Here is a 16,088-nt window from a genome sequence, read left to right on the forward strand (position 1 = left end):
AAAAAATTAACTAGGCATGGTGGCATGCACCTGTAGTCCCAGCTACTCAGGAGGCTGAGGCAGGAGAATCATTTGAACCTGGGAGGCAGAGGTTACAGTGAGCCAAGATCGCACCACTGTACTCCAGCCTGGGTGAGAGAGCAAGACTCCATCTCAAAAAAAAAAAGAAAGAAAGAAAACGAAAGAACGAAACTGGGGAGGTCACAAACATTCAGACCATAGCAAAAGCCTAGCACAGAACATAGCTCCACAACTGCCGGCACTCAACAGAGGCTGGTGTTTCTCCCTTCCTCCCCCACACCCTCCTCAGCACTGGGTCTCAGCACTGGGACTAGGAGAGGAGAAGGACCAAGCCACCTCTGGCGAAACAGGCCCCTGTGGCTGTGGCTGTGGCTGGACTGAGATTCTGTGGTCAGGTCTAGGCAAGGGACACCTCAGACAAAAACGCGGTTCTAGAAGGAAGATTTTCCAAAGCCAGGATGTTACACTTGGAAAAGAGAATGCCTCAGAGTGACTGAATGCTGGTCTCCAATTCAAGGATTACCTCACTACTTCTAAGAATGGGGTGGGATTCATCCTAAGGAAGCCCCGAGGTAGATAAGGGACACATAGAGGGCGCTATAGGGAGAGACTTTGAGTCAGGAAGAAAGAACTCTTCAGAGGTGAGTCCAGAGATGGCTGGGCTGGTTTGGGAGTGGCGAGTTCCCAGTCACTGGAGGTGATCAGGCAGAGGCTGGGTGGGCTCAAGAGGATTTGGGACTGGAAGAGGACCAGAGTAAATGACTGTCACCTTCCCTAATCTGGGGCTTCTGAGTCTATCAAAAGAGGTGGCTACCAAGAGGTATGATTTGAGGACCCTTCACCCCAAATCTCTCTTTTGTCCATTACCGATGCCTGACATTCCCCAGTTATAGTTCCATTGCTTTGGGTTAAGACACTGTCTCTTGCAAAATGCCAGGCTCCTTGGTTGGTGCCACCCTGGTTTAGCAGAGACCTGATCTTGGACTTTCCAGCTACCAGAACTGTGAGCCAAATACACTACTTTTCTTTATTTATCACCCAGGCTCCAGTATTCTGATATAGCAGCAGAAAACGGACTAAGATAGATGTCAAATTTTATGTCGTATATATTCCATGATAAAAAATTACACCCTCCAGAATTGGGAGATTCAGAGAGGATCAGTAAGGGAGGCTACAGATTCTGTTTCCACAGATACAGCCTGCTGGCCCTTTGCCATGGATACCTGTGTACTGCCCAACCCCTGCCCCAATGCCTGCAATGGTGGCCAGGCCCCAGGCCCCAGGCCCTATGTTCATGGCGGAAAAGGTGCTAGTAGGGCTTAAGGGAAGGAGCTCCAAGGCTTGCTGAGTGAGAAGCTCAAATATCCAGTAGCCCCACTTAGGACTGAACACAGGGGCACGGAGCTATAGAAAGCTAGTTGGAGTGATGGCTGAGTGAAGCAGTGAAGTTGCTGGGAGCCTGAGGGCACACCAGGGGCAACGGGAAGGGGAGGAGTAGGAAGCTCACTACGGGCAACAATCCTGAAAGTATCCTCCCATTGGAAAGGGGCTTCATTGTCCAGATGGGCATCCTGTGGTCAGTGGCAGCTACAGAGTGCTCGTGGAGCAGACGCTTAGAGTAAGCACTCTTCGCGTACTTAGACGTGCCCCCACCACTCCTGGAAAAAGCTGAGGCTTTGCTCCATGACACAAGGAGGAAACAGCAAGGAGCCTGCTTCTGAGTCAGCAGAAGGAAGAACTTTCTAACACAGCTGCACATGGACTGGGCTTCCTTGAAAGGTGATGAGTTTCCCATCCCAAAGGTTTTCCAAGATAAACTGTCCTCTGCAGATTCAGAGCTCCCGTATGGGAGAGTGGGAGGAGATACCCTGAAGAGGAGGTATTGTGTAAAGGAGTGGCCGCTGCTTTTCAAAGAAGCCACTAGTCCTCGCAGGAGACTATCTGGCCCAGGACACTAGAAAATCCCAAACTGCCATTCTGGAGTTTCCTTTCATTCTGCTTGGCATGAGGGGCCAGGCAGCAGAGCCCACTCCCTGACACTTCCTGGAGAAAGTGCCAGGTGGGGGCACGGAATGGCTTTCTGTTCCTTTGCCTTAAATGCTAGGGTGGAGAGAAGACTGGCAGGAGGAAGGGCACAGAGAGACATGGCATGTCACCCTCACCCTCTCAAAGGGCTACTTCAGAACCTAAGAGCTGGTGGCCCTGGACTGGGCTGGGCAGGAGTGGGAGGACTCTGGGCTCCCAGTATGTGGCAGGTATGAGGGCAGCCCACCCCACGGGCAGGATGTGTCCTGGGCCAGGTGACCTGGGCAGTTTTTGCAGCCTCTATCCTTGGGGCAGAAGAATGGACTCTCCAGAGAGAGCTGCATTTCTTTTTTCTTTCTTATTTTTTTGAGACACAGTCTAGCTGGCTTGTCAGGCTGGAGTGCAGTGCAGTGGCACAATCTCGGCTCACTGCAACCTCCGCCTCCCAGATTCAAGTGATTCTCCTGCCTCAGCCTCCCAAGTAGCTGGGACTACAGGTGTGTACCACCACACCCAGCTAATTTTTGTGTTTTTAGTAGAGATGGGGTTTCACCATGTTGGCCAGGATGGTCTTGATCTCTCTTTTTTTTTTTTTTTGAGACAGAGTCTGACTCTGTCGCCCAGGCTGGAGTGCAGTGGCGCGATCTCGGCTCACTGCAAGCTCTGCCTCCCGGGTTCATGCCATTCTCCTGCCTCAGCCTCCTGAGTAGCTAGGACTACAAGCAGCTGGGACTACAGGCACCTGCCAACACATCTGGCTAATTTTTTTTTTTTTTAATTTTTAGTAGAAACGGGGTTTCATCGTGTTAGCCAGGATGGTCTCGATCTCCTGACCTCGTGATCCGCCCGCCTCGGCCTCCCAAAGTGCTGGGATTACAGGTGTGAGCCACCGCACCCGGCCAGTCTTGGTCTCTTGACCTCGTGATCCGCCCACTGCAGTCTCTCAAAGTGCTGGGATTACAGGGGTGAGCCACCGTGCATTTCTAAGAGGTTCTGGAGAGGACAGCACTCAGCCCCAAAGACCTGAGTGATCCCTCATGGTGGGATTGAAGGTGGGATTGGCAGGTTAGATGAGGGCATCCTTGGGGGCAGAGGGGTTTTCTGGCACTTTTTCACCCCACCTCACTCCCTGTCCCACCTGGGGACTCATTTAGTCTACAGAACAATCACTGGCACTGCCAGTCATCACTTCCCCAGGCAGGAAGGTCCGGGTACACTTGAAGGTCCCAAACTGGCTGCACGTGAGAATCACCTCCAAGCCATGTTAAAAACACAGACTCTTAACTGTGAAGCTCCCTTGCTTCAAGGAGCATCTCAGTAAAAGCACAAAATCCTATAGCAAGTGAATATATCCAGGAACAAGAGCTGAGAGGGGAGAGCGCCGTCCCTGCTGGAGCTTTTGCCTGACACAGTTAAGGATCGGGTGGCAGTGAGAGAAAGTCGTGCGTGCCTGGCTTCATAGGCATCCCACGTTGAGCACTTACAGGCATGTGCGAACTGCTGAGGACACGCAGAGGGATGGCAGAGCTACACACGCAGCCTCGTGAGACAGCCAGCAAACCGTCTGATGATCTCTCCAGTTGCCTGGGTTCCAAAAATGGCCCATGAGTCACCACTGCAGGGTCCCCGGAGCCTGGCAGACAACTGCACAGCAGCCAAGCTCCAGACATGGCCTCAGGGGAGAATCTGACTTTCTGGGAGCACCTCCCCAGGCTCTGCTGGAACCTTAGCCTCCCCTTGCTTCAGCTGCTCCTCGGTGTCTACGCCCATCTGAGTGTCTGTGGCTGGGTCACCACCCAAGCTGATGAGTGTTTAGAAAACCCAATGGGGCTGTTTTCTCCTGGTGACAAGCAGAGACAAGGGGGAGCTCAAGTGAGCTGTCACCTCAGAGGTGCGCAGACCTGCCTCCAGTCACACGTCACCTGATCCCCAGGTCAAAGGCAGAGGTCAAAAGGTGTCCAGGGAATCATCTGACAGCTCAAACCGGGGAACAATACCAAGCACCAGCAGAACTGTGTCCTGCCTGCAGATTCCCCACCATGGGGAATGCAGGGGGCTGGAAGGAGCAGAAAGGTCCTGTCCCTAAATCTGGGACCTTTTCCTCAGGGCAGAATTGCTTTAATCTGCGAGTAGCTAAGCAAGGATGCCCCTCCATCAGATTCTGGTTGACTGTAGATTCTTAGCCATGATAATCTGATTAGCAAACAGCTCATTTCTCTGCCAGGCCTTCCACCTTCCTCCACTCATGCAGTGCTCACATAACACTACTCATACAGTAATTCAAATAACAACGATGGCTGGGCACAGTGGCTCATACCTATAATCCCAGCACTTTGGGAGGCCGAAGTGGGAGGATTGAGACCAGCCTGGGCAACATAGTGAAACTCCCATCACTACAAAAAAATTTAAAAATTAGTTGGGTGTGTTGGCACATGCCTGTGGTCCCAGCTACTTGGGACGCTGAAGCAGGAGGATTGCTTGAGCCCAGGAGGTAAAGACTGCAGTGAGTCGTGATCGTATCACTGCACTCCAGCTTGGGGACAGAGCACGACACTGTCTCAAAAAAAAAAAAGTTATCACTTGCTGAGTTCTTCATATGTCCAAACCCTGTTAGCCCTGCACATGCATTCCTGTATGTTCATCATGGCAGCCCTCGGCCTTCCTGTACTGTGTTGACTTCCTGGACAACACTCTCTTGGTTTTCCTCCTGCGTCCCCGGTCACACGTCAGCTTGTTTTGCTGGTTGTTCCTCGTATCTCTTCTCCCCGGCCCATAACAGTCGGAGTGCCCAGGGCTCCGGCCTTGTTTCTTTTCTTTTCTCCTCCACTCTCCCTTAGTGAGGTCATCCCACTCTGTGGTCTTAAACATCATCTCTATAAAATCTGCCGACAACTCGAACCAGTCCACCTCTCCCAAACTCCTACTCGTAGGCCCAACTGCCCACTCAACCTCTCTATCTGGATGTTTCACAGATGCTCAAACTCAACATGTCCAACTTGAAATCCTGATTGCTCCTGTTCCTACCCCAAACACGCCTCACTCTCACCCTCACCCTCAGCTCTCCCAGTTTCCGCCAATGGCAGCTCCCACCTTCCACTTGCTCAGAACTTCCTAGGGTCCCCAGTTTCCTTGAGTGTGAGGCAATTCCCTGTGATGACCTGTAGGGCCTGGCAGAACCTGCACCCTGACCCAACATGGTTTCTGTGCCTCGCGCTTCAAGTTACGCTGGCCCCCTTGCTGTTCCTCAAGCACAGCAGGCATATCTTTGGCCTTCACTGTAGCTGTTCTCCTTCTTAGAACACATCCCTTCCAGATATTTCTTTGGATCACCTTCTTCAAGTTCTTCTCATATCTCACTTTCTAACAGAGGCCTAAACTGACAACTCCATTTCTTGCCACCGCTTTCCCCCCACCCCACCCCTCCTGGTCCCCTTACCTGACCTCACTTTTTATTATTCCTTGTTACCTTCAAACACACTACATGTTTTACTTATTGATTTTGTTTCCTTTTCATGTTTCTCTTTAGAGATGAGGACACATCTTTTTTGGGTCCATTGATGTCACTCAAGTTTCTAGAACAATGCCTGATACATAATATGTGCTTAATAAACAATGTCGAATTGACTCACATAAGCTGCTGAATCTCCTCCAGGCCAATTTGAAGAGCTTCAGAGGCTGCATATCAAACACACTAAAATGTTACCATGCTCATATTAAGCTTCCTGCTTACAATTTCCTGTCTATAGAATCTTGACACATTTCATTTATGATTGGCTTTGATGTCTCAATCATTAGGCATATTTGGGAAATATGAAATCCTAACCTACAATTTGATTTCAAATATTTCACAAATATTAAATATTTATTTATTTATTAGTGACAGCATTTCTCTCTGTTGCCCAGGCTGTAGTGCAGTGAAGGGATCATGGTTCATTGCACTTGAAACTCCTGGGCTCAAACAATCCTCCCACTTCCGCCTCCCGAGTAGCTGGGACAACAGGCAAACACAACTGTGCCCAGCTAATTTTTATCTTTATTTTTTGTAGAGATGCAGGGTCTCCCTATGTTGCCCAGGCAGGTCTGAAACTCCTGGCTTCAAGCAACCCTCCGACCTTGGCCTCCCAAAGCACTGAGATTACAGGTGTAAGCCACCACACCCAGCACAAATATTAAATTAACAAACTTTGGGTATACTAATAAAATGTGTATCAATGGGATTTTTATAGTTCTCATTTCATATTTGAACCCATAACGTATTTTCAAGATCTGAAATATTGTCATAGGCCCCGCGACTCTGGTGCCTACAGGAAAAAGTCTGATGATGTCAGTGGTGGAGTTGAAGAGTGGACAAAACTGACCTGCTAAGAGGACAGCCTTAAAACCTGGTTCCAGAGATGTCCTCAGTCTTGAAAGACCTTCTGATTTTTAAACATTCACTCTCCATTCTCCATGAGGCACGACTGGGCAGCTTTCCTCAGGTTCCTGGAGGCCCAGCCTTATGATCAAGATTCTTTTTGCGTTCATGTCCATACACATGCGTCCTGTGAACCTTGCTCTGAACCATGTGACTCTGTACTCTGAGAAATCAAAAGAACCCCACCCACCCTCTCTCCAATCTCTAGGTCCTGTTTTCTTTGTCATTTCTGCATATATGGTTGCTAGATGGATCCTAGTCTCCCTCATTACCTTCTTACCTGGGATCTCTTCAGTCACAAGTGTCTACAGTGGGCAGAGCATACAAGAAAAAGGGATCTTGTATACAGCTGGTATAAGCCTCTGCAGAGTCACAGTTTAAAGAATCTTTGTTCAGTCTCCTGACTATAAATAGCTGGGCATGCAAACAACATTAGCCTGTCTCATGAAGCCAGGACATGGCCTTCCCCCACCGTCACTGTATGTTGTCACTACCTGTCCATGCTGCCTGCACTCACACTGAGTCCCAGGAATGCTGGTGGCCCATTAGTCCCCCATCTGTGTGGTGGCCTTTGGGTTTGTGCTCTGAACTTGCACCTTCACACCTTCAGTTTCAGGGTAACCTGTACTTGCTCTGCAGCTGTCTTGGCCCTCTTAGGGATCCCTCTGGTTTCTGGCTCCTGTTAAAAACAACAACAACAAAAAAAAAACCCTTTATTCAACACTTCCAGATTCACCAGGCTGTGGACAGACATGTCTCAGCAACCTTGCGGGCACAATATTCCTATACCAGGATGTTCCTTCCCTCAGACCTCTAGGGAGTCTCATCCTGCCTTCTGTCTGCTCTTTTTCCCCACCCCTAGCCCTTGACATTGGTGCTACACATGGCATGTGGCATAAAAGGAACATGAGCCTGGGAGGTGCTGGTGTTACAGATTTAGTTTCTGATTCTGAATGTGCCACTCTGTATCTCAGTGACCTCAAGTATGTAATTTAGTGCATTATTTAACCTCTGTGACCCTCAGGTTTCCGTTAGTCAAATGGGTTTTATAATAATATTTATATCTCAGAAGCTCTTTAAGAATTCATGTCAAGTACCTTGGATAGCGCCCGGTGCAGGGTAAGTACTCATTTAACCTTAGGCTTCCTCTGACTTTGCCTTTCTGCCCTCTAACATCTATAAGTGCTGTTTTTGAGGGAGGGGGTTTGGCTTCAGTCTTAATTCATGCCGTCTTCCAACTTGGGCTCACATATGTCAGCATAGCCAATGTGCTGATTTCCCGTGTCTTCTCTCTTTCGCCAGGCCTTCTTAGAGTTCTGCCTAGTTCCTTAGTGCGATAATGTGTATGAGGACACCGGGGTGGGGCTTGACCTCCACTATACCAGGGCTCTCTGTGACCCTGTCTGTGCTTGCTTCACAATTCTTCTGAAGTGCCCCCTTTGCTCTCCCCCTACTAGACCCGCATTCTATGGTCAAGAGGAAGAGAGGTGACAGGCTGGGTCTTTTCATACAATTTTTGACATTAATCCTGAGTCTTTCAGAAATGGTGAATTTAAAAAGCACTCCGCCTTGATAGGAATGAACACATCACATTTTTCTATTGATGTACTAGGTCTGCATTTGTACATCATCCAGGCAGCCCCCTAGATTTCTGCAGAGCCCATCACTTTGCTGGCTCCCCACCACCCTCACTGAGGCACAAATGCTTGCAAAGAATGTTAATCTCCAGGAGCGTCAGCAATGGCTCTGGCCTCTGAGTCGTCGGATGTCAGATTTCTTTTCGGAGATGATTATTTGTGATGTCGTTTATCCCGTGTATGTGGCTCAAATTTTACAATATATGTTACAATATATCCCTCTGTCCTCTGTCCTGACTACCAAGGCCAATTGAGGAAGAGGGGCCCATCTCTGAAGACTGGAAGCTGCTCCTCCAGCTGGCTTGGGATGTGGGTGGCCTTGTCTGCAAACAGAGAGAGGGATGAAATCAGTGGGTTCTCGGGCTTTTGCAGACCTTGATCTCCTGTGACAGACAAGAGTCTCTCTGCTACTGCTATAGTTGTCACAGTGGAAACCTCTTCCCCAAAAGGCAAATTGTCACCAGCCTGGCTGCCCACATGGGGGCCTGGGTGATGAATGTCTTGTAATTATTCTTCAGTTGATGCCAGAAACAAAAAGTATATATCCCACACCCTAGGATTTGAGACCAGCTCCCAGGACCACTCTTAGCAGGGTGAGTCTTGGGGAATGCAGGCTCTGGGCTCATCTCTTACCACATGCCCTTCCCCCACCCCACCCCTATTTCCCTGCAGATGAACTAAATTAAACTAAACAGCCTCAAAGGGAGAGGTTGCCAAAAGACAGTCTGAGGGGAAATGGGAAGAAGTAATCCCCCATTCTGCTTTAGGGCTGGGGACAAAAGGGTTCCTTCTTCCTTGAATACTGTTAATCACAGGCCTTTTGGGGACCCCGCTGGAGGAGAGATCCCATGGGCTGTCCTCTAAATCACATGAGATGACTCGTCTCCACCCACATCAGCCACCCTGCTTTCCACACTGTGGAAACTTCTCTGTTCTTCTCCGACAATTGAATGACAAAATTTTTGAGGTTCTTTCCTGCCAATAAATTCTGTTTTGTTCCAGGGGAAACAGGAGTCTACCATAAATGCTTTATTTGTATGCAGTATTTATGGTGTTCGTCCAACTAAGTATGATCAGTGCTTTCCTTTTCACATCTAGCCAGCCATCCTGGGTCTTCTTGCAGGACAGACAGTCCGGAGGCACCGAAACAGGTCCGTGCAGGAGATAGAGAGGATGTCCCCTGGCACTAAGACAGATCGCATTTGACCCCACTGTTCTCTGTCAGTCGATGGGGAAGGCACATTTTAACAAAAGCGGGGATCCCTCTCAGGTTCTTTGAGGTGCCGCCACTCCTGCTCTACCAACAAACCTAACACCTACTCAATTTCATGCCCATAAGGTATGAACACTGGGGACTAATTGAGAAGAGCGGTGAAGGGGAAACTGAGGCAAGGGCCAAGGCCAGGCCGGTGGGTATTGCTGCTTCCAAGGCAGCTGGGGAGGAGAGATCCCATTTCCTGAGCTAAGCTTGTTCCATTTCAGTTTGAACAGATGGAAATATAGTTCAATGTTTCAACATCATTTGCCTTTCTCGTGCTAAAATATTGATAAGTGCTGCCCGGGCTGATGCCCCCGCAGTTCCGAGCAGTAACTGGAGCATGATGTGTACTGAAGTGAGACATGGCAAAGCCTTTAACGAGTGTTTAAAATTCCTGGAATAATGCTCAACACTGGCTCAGCTCATTCGGCTCCTGAAAACTGCCCCCCCTCCGGGTCGCCCTCTAATCGGCAGGAGGAGTGCAAGCACAGCCCGGCCCCCCTGCTGGTGGCAATTAGTGCGGCAGCTGCTCGTCTTCAGGACGGGAAACAATGCAGGGGGTGCCTGCATCTGCCCAGGCGGCTGAGCCAGGCAGGGAGGCTGGCGCACCGGGGAGGCGAGGACACAGGGAGCTGGCTCCTCCACCTGCAGGGGGCTGTCACACGGAACTCAGACCCCAGGGAGAGGGAACACTGGGTGGGGCCCTCCAGAGAGGCAGATGAGGGAAGGGCAAGAAAAGAGGGAAGAACGCTAGGCACGGTGGTTCAGGCCTGTAATCCCAGGACTTTAGGAGGCTGCCATGGGGGATCACTGAGGTCAGGAGTTCGAGACCAGCCTGGCCAACATGGTGAAACCCTGTCTCTACTGAAAAAAAAAAAGAAAAGAAAAGAAAAATTAGCTGGGCATGGTGGTGTGTGCCTGTAATCCCAGCTACTCGGGAGGTTGAAGCAGGAGAATTGCTCAAACCCAGGAGGCAGAGGTTGCAGTGAGTCAAGATCATGTCACTGCACTCCAGCCTGGGCGACAGAGTGAGACTCCATCTCAAAAAAAAGCAAGACAGAAGAGAAAAGGGAGAAGAAGGGAAAAGAGGAAGATGAAGAGGGTGGGGACTCAAGTAGGAAGGGGAGAGGAGGAAGAGAGGAAGTAGCCAGGAACAGCAAATCCCCTGGGAAGAGCTTGCCAAGCCCCGAAAAGAGAATCCAATGTGTGGCTGTAGAAAGGGAAAAAGGACCCTCAGGAGGGCCTCAGCCAGTGGCATCCCAGTCCTAAGACGCCTCTTTGCAAGTTGCAGCCAAGTTGCAGCCATGACAAAGGCCCCCAGACCCAGAGCTGAGAGGAAACCTACAGTGTGGACCTGGGATGTCACTTCAAAGGTTTAGAACAATCCAGGCTTCCCAGGCAAGGCTCTCCCAGGATCACAGTATCCCCCGTGTGGAGATCAGGTGGTCTAATTGTAGAATGCTAAATTTCTCATATACTTTAAGGTGCTGGGTTTTTGGTTCACAATTTTTGAAAACTCTTGGCTGGGTGTGGTGGCTCATGCCTGTAATTCCAGCACTTTGAGAGGCTGAAGTGGGTGGATTACTTGAGGCCAGGAGTTCAAGACCAGCCTGGCCAACATGGTGAAACCCCATCTCTACTAAAAATACAAAAATTAGCCAGGCATGGTGTCGGGCACCTGTAGCCTCAGCTACTTGGGAGTCTGAGGCAGGAGGATCACTTTAACCCAGGAAGTGGAGGTTGCAGTGAGCCGAGATCATGCCACTACACTCCAGCCCGGGTGACAGAAAGAGAATCCAACAACAACAACAACAAAAAAACTCTTTACAGATCTTTGTGAGATTGTTCAGAATAATGTTTTCCAGGAGGCCTACTTGAATCAACAAGATGATGTCAGCTCTTTTCAACAGTGACATGGTTAAGAGAGAAAGCAAGGCTGTGAGAGAAAGCAAGGCTGTGCCCCAGAAAGCTGTGGGGTATACCCATTGGAAGGAATTCCAGGCTGGTGAGTGTATGGGACTTAAGTCAGTAGAACTCAGAGCCACTAACTGAAAGTATAAGCGTTATTATTATACATGATCATAGATTGATTAATATTTACAACAGGAAAGAAAAAATAGGAAATCTACAACGAGTTGGAAAGCAAGGCCCAACGAACTCATTACTTACGCTCTACCTCTGCCTTCCACAAAATAAAACTCAATGAAGTAATGTAAATATAACAATCCTATTTTCTGAGACAAAAAAAAAAAAAAGGAGGGACATGTGATCTGACACACAGGAGGACATTTATGGAAGCAAACAAGGTGCAGTTTAAAATGGAAAGAGTCAGGCCAGGAAGGTCTAGGATGTGAATACAGAGAGGCCGGGGCAGACCATGGGCCTCCAGAGGCCTGCCTGGGGCTGCTCTGATTGGACAAATCTGCATAGAGGAGGAACTGTCTGGGGCCAGGAAGTGCTATAGGGTCTGGGCGTCTGGGGAAGCTGGCAGCAGCCTCATCTTGTCCTTCATCCGTAAGTCAGGCCAGCTGGGTGGGGAATGCCTGGCCCAGTGGCACAATGATACTTCTATCTATACACATTAGTTCCAGGCATCTTTCCTCACCCCCGTGATGTTTTAGCAGCTGGTCCCTGTCCAGCCACCCTAACAAGGCCAGCCCATCACCCAAACCATTTCTACGTGGGCTGTTTCTGGAACCAGCACAGTCCCTCTGGGCTGAGGCCTTGGCAATGGGTCTGTCCCTCTGGGAAGGGGGCTCTCTCTGTGATTATTCTCCAAGTTCTTCTTCCGCATCTGTCCATTGAGTGACTGGGGCATCTGGTTTCCATGACCAGAGGTGGGGGTGGGAAGGAGGGGCTGTGGTTGTGGCCAAGGCAGAGACCCCCCCAGAGGCTGGCCATCTTCTCAAGAGTTTATCTGCAAGAGTCGAAGAGCCCCACCTTCAGGCAGCCAGCCTAAGCACTGCGGCTGGGGCTGGCGGGGAGGTCAGCACCTGTGAGAAGACAGACGGGATAGGGAGTCCTGGGGTGGCCAGAGTGAAAGGAGCAGTAGCCAAGGACAAGGGCCAGACACCAGGGGCAGTCCACATTTCTAAACTTGGTGAAATGTTTCCAGCCCCACATCCGATCTGGTCATCACAACCAGTGCCAACTGTTATTACCACCAATTCAGAGAGGAGCAAGACCAGAGCTCACATTGCTGGAATAACAGGACCAAGGTTACAAGGCTTGCATTTCCCCCCAACGCACAGTGTCACCTTGAAGAATTTCCAACCCAGAGACGCTCCTGTTCCTACAAATCACCTGGGATCTTGTTAAAATGCATTTTTCTTTTTCTTTTTCTTTTTATTTTTTTGAGATGGAGTCATCACACAGGCTGGAGTGCAGTGGTGCCATCTTGCTTCCCAAACTCAAGCAATTCTCCTGCCTCAGCCTCCCAAGTAGCTGGGACTAGAGGCCAGCACCAGCATGCCTGTTAATTTTTGTATTTTTAGTGGAGATGAGGTTTCACCATGTTGGCCAGACTGGTCTCAAACTCTAAAATGCATTTCTAACGAGTCCCCAAGAGATACCAGCGCTGCCAGGACCCCTCCCTCACCCTTGAACTGAAGAACGAGGCCCTCAGGCAGTATTTTCCCATCCTGCCTGTTAATAAGAATCACCTCCAGCACCTGGGGATTCCAACGCAATAAGGACTCAGAACTGTGACCGTTTGGCGAGAGCCTCAGGTGCCCCTCAGGTTCAGATAAGTCTGGGAAACGCTGCCCTAGACGTGTGGGAGAGATGTGGCTCCCACGGGGAAGCTTTAGCAGGGCCCCAGGGATGGAGACCTTTTTCATGGGCATCCTGGGTCTCCCACGGGCCCTTCGCTCCCGCAGGAGAATACCTGCCTTGGCCCTGAGGGTGCTTCAGTGTTCAGCCTTGGCAGGCTTCTTTCCCTCTCTCTGCCTCCACCTTCTCATCTGCATTATGGAAACCAATATCCAAAGGCCAGGACAGATGGAAGGGGCCACCTAGAGAAAGGGAGCATTTGGAGAAGGGGGCTGCTGAAGCTACTAAGGACAAGGCAGTGTCCATCCCGTGAGCAGGAGGGAGATGGATAAAAAGGCAAGGCAGCAGGAAGGGGGAAGGAGGGGAAGCCAGAGTCGTGCTAGATGTAAAAAAGCGAAGATACCACACATTGCCCCTACCACTTGGCATTAGAAAAAATGCAACCAAACAACCAAGGAGGAGACTAATGGGCAGGGATGAAAGGGGGACTCCAAGGTGAAGTCTGCAGAGCCCATCACTGTGGTCTTCTATGCCACAGAGCAGCAGAGAATCAATGTCTGGGAGGTTTGATGTGGGAGTGGCAACCAGAGAGAATGGCCAGGAATCCTGAAATGAAATGAAGGCAAGGAGAAGGGGCTCATCCACCATGTGGCCAGATAGGATGAGCCCATGGGCAGGAGACAGACCCCCGGCTTCCCACTGCCTAGCTCCACCCCCATCCCAGCCACCATCACCCCACTCCACAGCTGCCACCACCAGGCCTGCTTCCTCTCTAGAGGCAGTTGTTGAGCACGTGTCTATGTGGAGAGAATGGGAAGGTCAACTTGATCACATCAGTTATTCCTTTTTTTTCTTTTTTTTAGATGGAGTCTCACTCTGTTGCCCGAGCTATAGTGTAGTGGCCCGATCTTGGCTCACTGCAACCTCTGCCTCCCAGGTTCAAGCAATTCTCCTGCCTCAGCCTCCTAAGTAGCTGGGATTACAGGTGCCGGCCACTACACATGGCTAATGTTTTGTATTTTTATTGGAGATGGGGTTTTGCCGTGCTGGCCAGGCTGGTCTCAAATTCCTGACCTCAAGTGATCCACCCACCTCAGCCTCCCAAAGTGCTGGGATTACAGGCATGAGCCATCGCCCCCGGCCTGTTTTTTAATTAAATGCTAGTTCCCTCCACAAAGTTTCCACTCAGAAAAACATCTGCTGCTTCCACAGAGAAATCTTCTTGGCAACTGTCACAACTCCCTTTTCTTTCTACTCAGGGTAGGCCTGTGTTTGCAGTCAGGCAACTGACTACATCAAGTACCAAGAGAGGGCGTGAGCCACCACACCCGGCCCAGTTGTTCCTCTTAACACTGAGATAAATAGACAAGAAGACTTGTGTTCAAATGCTTGATGTTTAAATTCAAAAAGAAGCAGGGAGAGATGGAAGGGTTACTCTAAAGTTTGTCAAAATATGATGAGTACAGATAGCACCAGGGAATAACTTTCAGTACTAGGGTACAAATTGACCCCAAGTGAGAATGTTCTGTCTCAATTCCAAGTGCTTCATGGTGACATCATCGCTAAGGCCGCCCTCCTTCCTCCACAGCATGCAGTGTTCCTCCAGGGCACGACCTGTTATTCTCCTGCCCTTGACCGAGTGGTACTCCCCCCTTGCAAGTTCCCTGACTGCTTCCCTTTCAGCTGACCCCAGAGAGTCCTCCTGTTGCTCCAGGCAACAGACAGTCTGCTCAGGTTCTCTCCCATCCCCTCCTTTTAGGTGATTTCCATGCCTCTGGGTTCTGCATGCCCCATCAGGGTCATCTGTAGATTTCTGTAGGCATATTCTGTGGCAGGCTGGTAATGCCTGTTTTTGTTTGTTTGTTTGTTTGTTTTCTTTTCTTTTCATTTTGAGATGGAGTCTCACTCTGTCACCTAGGCTGGAGTGCAGTGGCATGATCTCAGCTCACCGCAACCTCCGCCTCCTGGATTCAAATGATTCTCCTGCCTCAACTTCCCAAGTAGCTGGGACTACAGGCACAAGCCACCATATCCAGCTAACTTTTTTGTATTTTTAGGAGAGACAGGGTTTCACCATATTAGCCAGGATGGTCTGCATCTCCTGACCTCGTGATCTGCCCACCTCAGCCTCCCAAAGTGCTGGGATTACAGACATGAGCCACTGAGCCCAGCACTGCCTGGTTTTTAAGCCTATGGTGCTTATTCATTCACTTACTCATCCATTCAACAGAGTCTGGCTTTGTGTTAGGTGCTGTGGGCAGTACAAAGGTGCATTTAACATAGTCCCATCCCCAGTCTAACGGAAATAACCCATGCACTGCAATCACAGTAAAGCCAGGCAGAATGTGGTCTGGGGCTCTCTGGTGGCCAGGATAGCTCCATGAGGGCATCATTTTCTGCACTATAACTTCCCCCACCGGCTGAGGTGCATCCTTCCTCCTGCTACCTGAAAACTCCCAGCTCCCTCTGGCCCATCTGCAGTGTCCCTGTTTCCTTTACTTCTGGACAGGTCATGATGATGCTGGTATCTCTGAGTCACTCTTCCCAGCTCAGCTTACTGTCCCCACCCTGTCTCTAAGCTGTTCTCCAGTGACTCAGGAGCCCAGATGTTCCTGAGGCGTGTAGTTCCAAACTCACATCACTGCAGGTTTTCAGTGTTACAATACTTTAAATAAACACAGAAAACAATACAGCTGGCCGGGCGCGGTGGCTCATGCCTGTAATCCCAGCACTTTAGGAGGCCAAGGCAGGCAGATCACTTGAGGTCAGGAGTTCAAGACCAGCCTGGCCAACATGGTGAAACCCTGTTTCTACTAAAAATACAAAAATAAGCTGGGCGTGGTGGCATGCACCTGTAGTCCCAGCTATTCAGGAGGCTGAGGCAGGAGAATCGCTTGAACCCAGGAGGCAGAGGTTGCAGTGAGCTGAGATGGAGCCACTACACTCCAGCCTGGGTGATGGA

At 50.0% G+C, this 16,088-nt stretch overlaps 1 protein-coding gene across 1 annotated transcript in view; it reads right to left on the minus strand.

Annotated features, from left to right (window-relative positions):
- Positions 1-13,200, minus strand: part of LOC105507520 (keratinocyte-associated protein 2-like) — a 35,653-nt gene extending 22,453 nt beyond the window's left edge. The window contains 2 exon segments of the mRNA XM_011936024.1: positions 8,339-8,420; positions 12,954-13,200. Coding sequence (XP_011791414.1) covers positions 8,339-8,420; positions 12,954-13,200 — 329 coding nt within the window.
- Positions 13,201-16,088: the final 2,888 nt, after the last annotated feature.

This window comes from Colobus angolensis, unplaced genomic scaffold, assembly GCF_000951035.1.
Source record: "Colobus angolensis palliatus isolate OR3802 unplaced genomic scaffold, Cang.pa_1.0 Scaffold15, whole genome shotgun sequence".
NCBI classification, from domain to species: domain Eukaryota; kingdom Metazoa; phylum Chordata; class Mammalia; order Primates; family Cercopithecidae; genus Colobus; species Colobus angolensis.